Genomic DNA, 14,232 nt, shown 5'->3' on the forward strand with positions numbered 1-14,232 from the left:
TGGCACTGCTGACTCCAATGATTTACGTGGCCTGTGGCACGAAGCAGTTTAGTTGTCCATTCCTGACATATAGGGTTCTGTAAACATAAGGTGTCACATTTATATTCATCAATAACCAACGAGAGTTCTGCAGCCACTGAAGTATTCCACATCATATTTAGCTGCAGGAGCCTCAGAACAATTTTGCATAGACAAAGCACTTTGTACCAATTTGCTGTGGTCAAAAAAATACCGTACTGTGGGCTCTGATCATATCTCAAAAACCTTTTTCTCTATCTAGACTTTCTGATCTCCACAAACATGTTTGTTGAAGAAGGTTACAGAGTTTGAGTGACTCTGTTGATAGTTTCCCCTTGTGTACTGTCATCCTATCTGTCTGCTCCATTGTCAGAAAACAAAATTAGCCTCCCTTTGGGTGAGACTGACGGATCAGAGCTGCAGTGCAGTCTGAAGCGTATCTCTATGCTGAAACCTACTTAATTTAAGGCTTGTTTCCAAAGTGTTTAGACCACCATGTTTTAAGTCTTACTTCTTCTGGTCCCTTCAGTGTGTTTTGCACCTTCATAACAGGGACAATTTTCCTCAAGTTCCAGGTCCTTGTTAAATCTGTTTACCCCCACGTTGTTTATCACCACTTTAATCTATGAGTTTGCCAGTATCTACGGAAATTATTTTCTTTCCCTCATTACTCAGTTCTGCCTGTTACTCCCTTGCTTATCATATGCTTGTTTGTCACAAGTTCATTTGCAACATTCTTGGTTGTCACATACATCAATCATTTGTCATTGTTTATCATATCTAGGCTGGTGTTGTCAGCTACGAATGTTTGTTTGACCTCTATGTTAGTAGTTTGGATTTGTGGTTAGTTAGTTGTGTTTCGTTGTTCACATATGTTGATTGGATTAGAGCTGCCACCTGTACTTCTCTCTTCCTCACATTTTCAGGGATATTTTCATGTTTGCAATGTTGTTGCTCAAGTTGCTGTATTCTAAGCATAAGTGCGATCTGCACGGTGTCCTACTCGTAGAGGTGATGTTTCAACTGCTGCACTACTCCTCATTCTGTCAGTCCTGCAGAGCAGTCCTGCACTATTAAGGAGACTAGGTTCAACCACCTCATTGTGGACTAGTGACGAAATTGTGACATTGTAAGCATTCAGTGTTTCCAGAAACAAACCATGCTGATGGCACCAGGAAATGACTCAATGCCAGCTTTTCATTCTAGTGGAAGTCAATTTGTGTGTTTGTATTGTACTTTGTATGAACCTTAGAACTAAGAATGTGGCTTGGGTAGTAATTACCTATTGTTGAATTATTTGCAGATCTAGCAGCTACTGCTATAGTCTATTTTTGTAAGCTGGCTTGCGTAAAGTAATTTGTAGATTTGACAGTCCTCATCATCATTTTTATTTCATGATTTTCCCCTGCCTCTACATGTGCAGCCAATGGCATTTTTCACATTTTGGCATTCTTTTCTTTCCTTCTATTTTATGGTCCTCTCCTCCACAACTGGCACAGACCACTTGCTTTCTTGTGCAGTGTTTGGTTGTATGGTCTAGGTCACAGCACTTAAAGTGGTAAGGACTGAGATCCTTAAAATACCTGGCTTTCACTGACAAGGATATTTCTCACATCAGGTCTGACTACAAGCACACTGGTCAAGAAGCTTTTTGCCTCTGAGACGTCTGTAATAAAAGCACATATTATAAAGTCAACATGACTTTAATACAGAAGAACATAGCATCCAACAAACAAATTTTGAACTCAAGATTTTCATTCTTCAAGACTAGAATATGTGCACTGAAGAGGGTCACACAGTAACTGAAATCATTCGCTGTAATAAATGGTTTTAAATCTCCTACGACTGATGCTGCCAGTTTTCTTGTTTACAGTACCCTATAACTTGACTGAGTATTGGCTGTGAACTTATTCAACTCTGTTTAAGTGGCAGTAGATGCTTGCAGCTAGCATAAAATGTTAATTAAGTTAAACTTATGAACAAATAAACTGCTCTTGCAAATTTTCTAAATTTAATCTTTCATAAATAAATTTAATTCTCTCTCATAAATGAAGTTAATGATATTCACTGTTGTCATAAGCAAAATTCATTATGCAGGGTATTTCAGCTTAAAGTTACATTTAAAATACGTAATAAAATTGTCAAAAAATAATTCCCCATAGTACCCCCCATATCCATGAGAATTGGATCCTGCATGGCTCTGTACAGAGTGTCCCTCTCTTTTTTAGTGGTCATCAATGGTTGGCAGAAGCTGTGGGGTCTTCAGTATGGCCCTCCTTGTATGTCGACAATTTTTGTTTCTACTATTGCTCCTCTAGTGTGGGTGTTGCTGAACACCGACTACAGGGCACCATTTGGAAAGTGCAGTCACCCACAGCTTTCAGTTTTCCACTGCCAAGACTCACATCCTGCACTTCTGTCACCATCGTACTGTTCAGCCACACCAAGAACTTTCCCTTGAGGTCCAATTACTCAATGTGGTGGAATCTTACTGCTTTTTGGGATGGGTTGCCCAGCTGACATGGCTTCCCCATCTTCTCCAGCTTAAGCAAGGGTGCTTGCTACACATTAATACACTCTGCTGCCACAGTAACACCAGCTGGGTTGCAGACTGCACTAACCTTTTGCAGCCTTACAAAGCCCAGATCCTGTCCCATCTTAATTATGGAAATCTCGCATATGGTTCGGCATGATCCTCAGCATTGTGGTCACTGGACCCAATACACCACTGCAGGGTCCGACTTGCAAAGGAGCCTTTCAAACTAACCCTATGAACAGCCTACTCACAAAAGCTGCAATCCTTCACTATAGATCAGGTATCAACAACAGCTACTCAATTATGCTATACATGTTCGCAGCTACCCTAAGCCTCCAAGCTACTATGTCCTTTTCCCTAGTAGGGAGGTCCACCTCCCACAACAGAGACCCAGAACTGGGGTCACATTTGCAGTCTCTCTGTTCTGAACTCAAACTTCCCCCACTGTCACCTCTAGTCACAGGGAGGAATCACATAGGCCCTGATGACATGTACCCTGACCTTGAGTCTGTCTCGACTTATCCTTTGGACTAAAGGATTCGGTTGACCCCACTGTGTTTCACCAGCTATTCCTGGATGTCCTTGATGCATTTACAGGCTCAGAAATTGTATGCACTGACAATTCAAGGGTCAATGGATGAACCAATTTTGCAGAGAACTGTGCTCCTTGCTGAATGGATGCAGTGTCTTCACTGTTGAATTGGTGACCATTAAACAAGCCCTTAGATACGCTCATTCTTGCACTGGCAGGATGTTTCTAATCTCCAGTGATGCACTGAGCAGCCTTTAGGCGAAAGACCAGTGCTACCCTCACCACCCATTAGTAAGAACTATCCAGGATCTGCTTTCTGACCTCCATCAAGCTCGATCGACAGTTGTCTTTGTTTGCATCCCTTGACATGTTGGGATCTCAGGGAATGAACATGCCGACTGCTTGGCAAAGTTGACTACCAGGATGCCAATTTTGTAAATGGGGGTCCCAGAACTGGACCTTTGGTCAACTCTAAACCATCAGTTGTTGGGTGTCTGGAACTCAGAATGGTTTGTCCTGGACTCCTCAAACAAACTAAGAGCAATAAAAGAGATCACAACCACGTGGCAGTCTTCCTTCGCACTTCTTGCAGGCAATCCACTACCCCTTATCGGCTATGCATTGGCCACACTTGGCTGACCCACAGCCACAATCTCCAATGTAATAACGCATCTTACTGCAGATGTGGTGCCCACCTGACAGTGGTTCGCATCCTACCACACTGCCCAAATTTGGCTGCTTTGCGGCAATCTCTTAACCTTCCTGACAAGCATCTCTGTTGCTTGCGAATGACACCAAAGCGGCTGACCTGGTTTTATAATGGAAAATCCATCCCTCCCCCTCCCTGCCCCAGCGTTCTCTGTACCCCCACCACAAGGTTGCGTCTCCCATCATGTGCAGCTGCTCACACTGTGTGGCCTCAGCAGCCAGAGACTGCAGTCATGTATGTTTGAGTTTGTTTGTGTGTGTGTGTGTGTGTGTGTGTGTGTGTGTGTGTGTGTGTGTGTGTGTTTGATCTCCAACGAAGGCCTTGTTGGCCAAGAGTTCATTTTCTGAATGTCTTTTTGTTGTGCCTATCTGCAACTCAGCATCTCAGCTGTATGGTGGGAGGGACACCCCTCGCCTGCTCTGGCCCAAGGAGCCCGTGGCAGCCTTTGCTCGGCAGTCTCACTTGGCTCCTACCCTTCACACCTTTTTATTCTCCTTATTCTTTTATGTTTGCCATTTTTAATGTTTTATCTTTCCTAAGCTTTTATCATCTTGTCTGTGTTGTTCATTTCCTTGGGGTAACAGATGGTGAGGTGGTGCTCATGGGATGCAGATGGTGTGGCCACCACTGCATACCTTGTACTGGCGACCCCCAACTGCGTTCTGGGCAGAGCTGCTCGCTCACCATACCACTCCAGCCACTGTGTATCATAAACTTTGTGTCTATACCTTGCTGCTTTAGGGCTGTGACCTAGACAAAGCAATCAAACACTGCACAAGAAAGCAAGTGGTCTGTGCCAGCTGTGGAGGAGAGGATCATAAAAAAAGAAAAAAAAATTGAATGCCAAAATTTGAAAAATGTCACTGGCTGCAAATATAGAAGTAGGGGTAAATCATGAAATAAAAATGATGATGAGGACTGTCAAACCTACAAATTACTTTACACAAGACAGCTTGCAAAAATAACACTATAGCAGTAGCTGCTAAACCTGCAAATAATTCAACAACAGATAATGACTACCCAAGCCACAATCTTAGTTCTAAGGTTTCTCCCAACAAATTGACTTCCACAAAACTGAGAAGCTGGCATTGAGCCACTTCCTGGTACCACCAGCATGGTTTGTTTCTGGAAACACTAAATGCTTACAATGACATAGCTCCCTCACTAGTCCACAATGAGGTAGTTTAATCGAGTCTCCTTAATAGTACAGACTACAGAGAAGATACGTGTTCTGCAGGACCAGTAGAGCGAGGAATGATGCAGCAGTTAAAACATCACCTATATAAGCACATATTACAACTTCAACATGGTGTCAGTAGAGAAGAACACAGCAGCTAACGAACAAATTTTCCGAACTGAATTGTGTATTGACGCCATGTTGAAGTTGTAATATGTGCTTTTACTACATGAGTCATCAAGAATATTCACACTAAAGATGGTCACACACTGATTGAAATGGATTTGCTCTAATAAATAATTTCATACCTGTTATGACCAATGCTGCCATTTTTTTGTTTATAATACTAATGTTGCAGTTGTTGAACACATGGTTCCCGATGGAATCCTATCTCAAAAAGATAAAGGATAATAACTTGTCAGACTATATCAACTAATAGCAACCAATAAATTAGTGAATGCTGGACTTATACAAAACCATTATTTGCACTAATTTACTTACATTTTCGTACAACTAAACACTAAAGCTTAGCCTTAATGCAAAATGGTGTTCTGTCACATATCCTCACTGTAACATGTATGGGCTGGTTATAATTAAACTATCTGAGTCAACTTTGCACTTACATTTCTTGTGAGGACTGAAGTTGATGATATGTGGCCTTGGAACATTTTAGCAAGTCAGGTGACACAACGGTTGGCAGCTGGACTCACATTCGGAAGGACGACGATTCAAATCTGCATCTGGCCTTCATGATTTAGATTTTACACGATTTCCCTAAATTGCTTATCACAAATGCTGTTTTTTTTTTTTTAAATAAAAAAATAAAAGAAGGTCACAACCGCTTTCCTTCCCCATCCTTCCCTAATATGAGCTTGTGCTCCGCCCCTAATGACTTCATTGTTGACTGAATGTTAAATACTAATCTCCTCCTCTTCCTGGAACATTTTGTGGAGTGATGAAACATACTTCATATCTTTATTTCTGTTCTGCATGTCCTCAAACACATTTCCAAAAAATTTCATTGTCCTACGATCAGTCATCTTTCTTGAAGGCCATGTCAAGCAGTGAAAGTTTAACTATAGCCATCCTCTATTATCTCCAAAGTACAGATACGCTAATATTATTATAAACATGAATGCACAAAAATTTAACTTCTGTAACTGTGAAATTGTAAGCACCATCATCTAAATTATTGATCTAGCTAATTTGAGCAGTAATTCCATCCTGAAGTGCAACTAGATCCAAATTACTGCCTAATCCCAACATGGTTTCAGATTTCATTATTAACACATAAAATAAAAATTAGATCTTGCCAGTGTAGTACCCAAGTCACTGTAATATATATTGACTTACTGTGGTTTAAAATTTTCTCTGGACATCTCAGACAAACATTTCCATCATCTATTGGTTTTATAACATTACTTGTGCCTAAAACACAAACAATGTGACCAGTCATCCCCTGCACATCCTTAGTCACAGCAGCTGGAACAGTGGCCCGACTTACAATAGTCACTTGGAGATAGATCACCAAATTTGTTTTTACCTGTGATTGTGCCTTATTTGTCAGCTCATATGGCCATTCTTGTGATGAAACAATGGAAAATCCAGGACAGAATGATGACAATATTATGAAAAGGATATACTACTACCCCAGCATATAGTGGTAATGTTCAGTTTCAGACAGGAACAACAAAAAAACTGCTAAACAAGTAAGCTTTCAGCCAAAAGGCCTTCTTCTGAATTACACTACACACACCCACACACACACACACACACACACACACAAATGACACTGTGTGTGTGTGTGTGTGTGTGTGTGTGTGAGTGAGTGAGTGTGCGTGTGAGTGTGAGTGTGCGTGTGTGTGAGAGAGAGAGAGAGAGAGAGAGAGAGAGAGAGAGAGAGAGAGAGAGAGAGAGATTATTTTCATGAATGTGTGTGTGCATATGTTTTCTAACTCAGAAAAAGGCCTTTTGCCCAAAAGCTTACTTGTTTAGCAGTATTTTTATTGTGATTGTCTGTGACTCAATGTCTCCACTATATGCTGTAACTTTTTGCACATGTAAAAGTCAAGCTTATCCTTCCTAATAGACTAGTATTTCTCAATCACAAAAACAATATGTCTCTGCAATTCATGTACACACCAATGCATGAAGCAGCCATGTGGTCCATAAGAATTATCACTCAGGTTGAGCGCACATAATATTTTCTGCAAGTGGCTTTCTTAATACCCATATTCACACTCTATAAACGAAACTAATGCATCAGTCACGCAGAGTGCACCCCAAGTGCAGTGATCACAGGCTTGTGGTGTGACACTGAAAGTCCAGTACAAACTGAGCACTCATATGCAATTTATATTCTTACAACTTGCTGATAGGAATCTTATAGGGTCAGTCTGCTATGACAGTTCTTCAATCACACTCATAATCACATACCAAATTTTCTATTATAAATTACATACTTTTGTTCTTGCACAAGCTGTAGCTTCAGTTCTTTGTTGGTTGTCCTCCACATCTCCAGTTCTCGCTGCATTGTGTCGACATCCTCTTGTAGAAAGTCCATCCACTTTCCGAGAGGATTGGCTGCTCGAGTCAGAGTCTGTATCGATGAGCGCAGTCGCTCAACTTCTCTAGTTGCTGAATCTCGCTCTCTTCTGAGTCCGTCCTCCCACTCCTGGATACCAAATAGTTAACATTATTTTTAGATTTTGAATAGAATAGCATTACAATATCTCATGAGAAATTACTGATGCTACTGATATGAAGATCTCAATTAGAGGTAAATATAATTCAGATAGTCTTCATCCGAGCCGATTGTGGGATACATTTTCCAAACAGCTATCATTATCTGATGTTCTGACTACAAGAACACACTGGTAAAGACAGCCACAACACTTCATTACTTCTATAATACCTGTACAGGAAACCACTTGCCACGAAGTGACTGCACTGCTAGTCCGAAACACATAGGCCGAATGTCAACATATGACTGAAAGTGAGTGAGTGAGCTTGGCTCTGCACGCCCTCGGACAGTCGGTAGACTGCACTGCAGAGGTACTGTGTGCATATCTACAAGTGCAGGCCTCTGCCAGTGCCCGTATCTTCTGACTTTGTGGTGCACCATTGCAGTTGTGGAATCTATGCAGGTCACAATAACCCTTCCCCAGTGTCCACATCTGTGGAGGCCTCGAAGTGGAAGGGGAGAGCAACTCTCGGTCAGTGGTGACCTCAGAATATGGGCAAGAGTGGTTGGGGTGAGGAATATCCCGTTGAGCCCTGTTGGAGCACGAGATAACAGGACCAGTGATGGGCAGCCTAAGTGGGAATTCCTGGCAATGTCCAGCGGCAGTGTGGAGGTGGAGGTGTCTACGCTGCAGGCTGAGGCCGTGCAAGAGACATCAAACTGGTGAGGGGTATTGTCACCAGCTAGAGGGGCACCGGAGTTGCTGCTGGAGTCTGTGAAATTGTAGGCCCATTGGGCAGTGCTGAAGCAGGTCGAAAATGAGTCTGGAACACTGTCGGATAGGTGGCACCCAGAGGCTGGGGCACCAGCAAACGCAATAGTGTGGCCAAGATGCAGCGAGGGAGGGGGACACCCAGACTCTCAGCCAATTTTGATGGCACCAGACCTCCAGGTCTCCTGTTCAGAGGGTGTAGACACAGTGACCGTTTTGACGCACGATTCTTGCTGGTAACCAGCAGGGGCACCGACCAAAACCGTACACCCGGACTGCCATCCCTGGCAAAAAATGTGGTACAGTGGAACATGACGGTGGATGAGATCCCTGATGGAGGAGGTGGATCAGCGTCTGCAGCTGACATCCATGGAGAAGCTCAGCAAGACTACAGAAACCAATAGGAGTCATCCACAAGGCAATCAGAAAAAAAAGTAATGCTTCCTTGGTGCGAAAGTCCTGCAGATATATTTTCCATTTGGGTATTAAACATGTAATCCATCTGCACAGCCTCCCTGTTAGATTGGGGAAACAAACATGGTGATGCCTCATCACATACAGAAATCAAGAAATGTCTGGGACAGGAACTGAGGTCCATTGTTAGAAATGAGAGTAACTGGGAGACCCTCTACAGGAAAACATTTTTAGAGACCCTGAACAGTTACTTCGGTAGTGGCCAAGGAGCACTGGATCATATATGAAAAATGCAAAAATGCTTCAATGACAACCAGCCAAAACACATTCAAAAACAGTCCCGTAAAATTGACATGGATGTGCTCCGAGAACTTTGTACCTGGACTTCATGAAGAAGATGAAGCCGTGGGAGCTGCTGGTGACTAGCGCAGTGGGGACACACAATAATCAATCAAATGCTCCAGCTACCGGTCAATGTCAGGCCTGTACATACGTCTGGGAGCTAAGGCTTTGGCTCAGGAAACACCCCGGTGATCCTCATGCAACAGTTGTAACATCTCCCACTGTAAACTTCAAGGGATAACCACCCTGGGGGCTGCGTTGTCCATGGAGAGAATGAGGGCTCCATCTAAGACTAAGACATGATGGTGCAAGACAGTAGAGTTTGAAGCAGATTGGAAGTGCGGCCCGGAGGAAAAGATGATCAACCCAGCTGAAAGAAATTGGGCAACCTGCTTGAGGACTGTGTCAGACACTGTGGCCTTGGAACCCGGGTACTAGTGATTGGAAACATGTCTATCGCTTGGTGGGAGATGATAACCAAATGGAAAAACATGAGCTCCTCTCAATGAAACTTAGGGTCTGCACCAATGGGCAACTAATATAAGATGATCGCATTGGCGTGGTACCCAGTGGGGCAAATATGGATGTCATAGTGGTATTTGGAGAGGAAAAAAGCCCACCGCTGCAACGTGTGGCCCCTCCTTATCATGGACCCAGACGAGTGGACTGAGTAACAAATATAACAGCTTGTAGTCCATAATGAGTTGGAATTTGGTGTCATACAAGAACATGTGAAGTCTGGTGGCAGCATACACAATGGCCAAAGCCTCTTTCTCAGCTTGAGAGTAGTGGACAGAGTTTGGGATGGAAACACTAGTGGCTGCCCTGAGTTGTCTGCATTCTGATGGGCGAGGGCTGCCTCCTGCCGCACTGGGAAGCATCCACAGCCAAAACCAGTGGTTTACTGGGATCAAAAATAGCTAGACATGGTGCGAACCTGAGGCAGCCTTCAGGATGGAGAAGGCCTGGTCACACGCCAGAGACTACACAAAGGTTGCACCCATGTGGAGAAGAAGACAGAGACTGTGTGCAATGGTGGATGGCCTGGGAATGAACCAGCAGTAATGGGCAATTTTACACAGGAAAGACTGCAGTCCTTGCAACAATGAGGGTTGTGGCTGGTCCGTAATGGCCCTGACTAGACCCACGAGGGGTTGGGTGCTCTGCTGTGATACAATGTGGCCCAGATACTCAAGAGAGAGTTGGAAAAATTTGTACTTCTGCAGACTGCAACAGAGACCCATGACCGGGAATTTTTGAAAAAAGGCCCTGAGATTGTGCAGGAGGTTGCTCGTAGTATGTCCAGGTCATCCAGGTAGTTGAAACACTGCAGAATAGTGGACGTGACCTGTTCCAGATAGCACTGAAAAATTGGGGGCGAGAGGGTGGGGGTGGGAACACTTGCCACGACAGATGTCAACCACTAATATCGATACAGGCCAAGAGGTGTATGAAAAACCACAATATGCTTAGACTGGCCATCCAAGGGTAACTGGTGATATACTTTGGAAAGATCAAGTTTGGAGAATTGACCCACAGTTAAGAATGTGAACAGCTCATTTATGTGTCGACTACAGACTGTGAATTCAAGGTAGCCTTAAAATTGCCACAACGTCACAAATTACCAGAGGGTTTCATCATCATAACAAGGGGTGTGGCCAATTCCCTAGAGAAAATGGTAACCACAAATCCAAGAGATGCAAGCTGGTTCATTTCCACTTTGACTTGGAAGCATATGCTACAGAAATCTGGCTAGCACAAAACAACGTAGGGCAAGCCAGTTGCTTCAAGGTTATGTGGGGTCGAAAGTCTGTGGCGCATCCTAGGCCTTCCGCAAAGACAGCCTGAAATTATGAGCACAAATATTCCAACGATCGGTAGGGGAATTTGGCAGATACCAACTGTATGGTGTCTGTGACTGAAATGCAAAAGGCCTGGAAGGCGTCAAACCCTAAAAGGTTTACTGACTTAGCATCAAGGATGATAATGAAGGTAATGGGCTGAGTTACTGATCTATAGGTAACATCAGCCGTAAATTGGCCAAGCAAGGGGTTTGCTCTTTACCATATCCCATAGGCGCCTGTTTATCAGCAACAGCAGTGAAGAGCCAAGGTCTGAATATTTTTGGGCATTAATCACAAGAGCTGTCATACCAGTACCTATCTGCAAGTACAGCTGTTGCAAGAGAGCCAAAATGTCAATAAAAAGCTTTTTGGAATCCCGATTTGCAGCTGGCCCTGGCAATGATGCTTCCCGTATATCCGTATCTGTTTTCACAGATGTTGCATTCTGTGCAGTCGAGTGGCAGACTATCACAATGTAGACTTATTAATGACACTTACAACAGATGGCCCAACACTGGAGACACAATGATGTATCATGTTGTGAGTAACAAGACACACACAATGGCAACCAGGAATTGCAGCCAGAACTCTGTTTATGTGCTGCACGGAAGTCACCGAAATGGACAGATTTTATTGCCATGACTTCGTCCTCTCTAGAAACAGTGGATGTAGTAGGCCATCCTATATCGCCATGACATTGTACCGTGTTTTCAGTTGCCAAACAGCGGAATGTGAGACCTCATAAGACTGGGCAATGAATAAAACCTCTTTCAGGGAGGGGTTTTCTAATTGGAGGGCCTCTTGATCCACTTCCTTATCCAGGGCAGAGTGGATGACAACCTCAGGAACCGTGACATCTTCATATGGCTCTTTTGACCTGGCCATAACAAAATGGCTAAGAACAGGGAGTGCCCAGGCATGATAAGACTGATGGGGCTGATTCTTGCATTGGCAAAATTAAACCCTAGCAGTAACAACATGCATGTGACAGGAATAGTAGGAAGACAAAGGGGAATGTTCCTGCAAGGGGGCCAGCTGCCACAATGCCTGATATGACGTGGGAGAAATCCAGTGCAACATACCACTGCATCTGTAACATGGAAGGCACAGAAATGTTGTAGTAGGCTATGTTTGTGTGCTACCCAACCTTTCATTGCCTCATCAAACGGCTGGATCATAGGAGAAAACATAGCCAGAGATGAAAGGGGAGTGATTGACACTGGCAGAGTGAGTCACATTACTGTAAGAAGTTCTGTCTGTTGCTGCACCAATATTTGAAGCAGAGATTCCACGTCACAACAATATGCGAAAAGAACCATACAACAAAACACGTGAAAGACAACTCTACTCCTCGCCAGTGTCTTCTGACTACAAGAATACACAGACAATGACAGACACAGCGCTTCATCACTTCCAAAATACTTGTACAGGAAGCCACTTGCTATTGAAGGTCTGCACTACTAGTTCAATACAGATTGGCCGAATGTCAATATATGACTGAGAGTGAGGCTGGCTGGGCTCAACTCTGTAAGCCACGATCCAGCCAATACAGAGCACAGCAGAGGGGCTGCACATGCATCCACGAGTGGAGGCCTCTGCTAGTGCTAGTGTCTTCACATCTGTGTTGCGCTTAAAATCTGCGCACCCGGATCGAGGGTGTGGAATCTACACAGGTCACTAAATTCTGTTACTTGCTTCATCCAATGTAAACCCACTGATTTATACTTCTGGTGCCTGTTCATCAGTTTGTAACTGCATAGTGTGAGTCTTTGTAAGATTAAGGATTAAACTATTTGCTGTGAACTAACATTAATCCTGTTCCATTATTCTCCTTACTGTGGCTGGTATGGCTGTGTTTGGGCTCTTTATCAATATGTTTGTGTCATCTGAAAATATTACACATTTCCAAGAGCCATCCAGTGTCCCGTTCATGCTGATCTGAAACAGGAATGTGCCAAACATTGAACCTTACAGGTCACCAATGTTTCCCTTTTCTGAATTTAATCTTATTCCTATAATACCATGTGTCAATGTGACCCCTCTGTTTTCTATTGCTAACACTTTGCTGTCTGCACATTTCATACAAATTTATTCACTTGCCACTGGCAGCACTGATTTGGATTATTTGGCTTGTCACCAGCCGTTCTTGACATTATCCCCGATTGTAAGTTATTAAATTTTACTAATCTCATCGTTAGTTCTCATAAGTTGTCAACCCTGTTCCCCTACTTTCATGAAATTTTGAAGATAAACATACATAAATAAATACAAAATTTGTTTGTTTCATGTATTTGTTTATTTTCATTACCTTTGGTACTTAGTACTTCTCTTTCATATGATATGCAGCAAAACAGTCTCCAATATGTAACACAACTCCATAAGACTTGCGCATTAAGTTTGTTGTTGTTCTTCTGTTGTTTTTGGAACATACATGGCAGTTTCTTCATTTCCATTTATTCGTTTCGGAAATTAGTATTAGTTAACGTTGCTTTATGTGACCGGATTTTTTCAGATTTTTTTTACTGAGTAATTGGTTTTTTCTCATTTTCTTTGAGTGTCAGTCAAAGTGGCATTATGTACTGTAGAGATCACTCGTATTGTTTTAGTTTTCGAAGCTCTCCATACCTGTGTAAATCCTTCACCTTCCCATTGATGACCAGCTTCTTCTAACACATTGACTTTTGCATGCTTTAATTTTTCTGGAAATCCTCTATTTTGCTGTATTGTTCCACAAACTCAAATTTTCTTTTCAAGTAACTTCTCTGCAAATTCTACATTGTTATAATAATTACCCATGTAGAGGTGATGCCATTTTCCATAAGACGGTGTCAATAGTTCCATTACTGTTTTTGCTAAAGGTTCTCCAGCACTGGAATAAATGTATCCCCGTACTCTAATCACACAGCATCCAAATGAGTATGCCATATTTCATAATTTTTGACAGATTATAAACTTTAAAATTTCCTTCATCGATTGAGGTGCTTTGACTTAGATGAAATGTTTCTTTAAGCTTTTTGGAAAAATAGCAAGTTATGAATTGCACTTTGAAAAGCCGGTGAGCATTATCTGGTTTATTGTTGTTGTTGGAAAAATGTAAAAATGTTAACATTTGTCGGAATCAGTTGTAGGCTATGGTTTTGGGAAATATCAGTGTGTCTATCAATGGATTCGTTGACCAGTAATCATCAATCCTTGCTTCTTTTTT

General features: G+C 42.7%; 1 protein-coding gene across 3 annotated transcripts in view; it reads right to left on the bottom strand.

Moving 5' to 3' along the window:
- The window catches only part of LOC124803045 (TRAF3-interacting protein 1), a 265,079-nt gene that overhangs the window by 11,150 nt on the left and 239,697 nt on the right, over positions 1-14,232 (bottom strand). For all 3 annotated transcript variants that reach the window (XM_047264163.1, XM_047264162.1, XM_047264160.1), the window contains one exon: positions 7,435-7,646. In XM_047264163.1, coding sequence (XP_047120119.1) covers positions 7,435-7,646 — 212 coding nt within the window. The remainder of the gene's footprint in view (positions 1-7,434; positions 7,647-14,232) is intronic.

The sequence above is a fragment of the Schistocerca piceifrons genome, chromosome 6 (genome assembly GCF_021461385.2).
Source record: "Schistocerca piceifrons isolate TAMUIC-IGC-003096 chromosome 6, iqSchPice1.1, whole genome shotgun sequence".
In the NCBI taxonomy this organism is placed as follows: Eukaryota; Metazoa; Arthropoda; class Insecta; order Orthoptera; family Acrididae; genus Schistocerca; species Schistocerca piceifrons.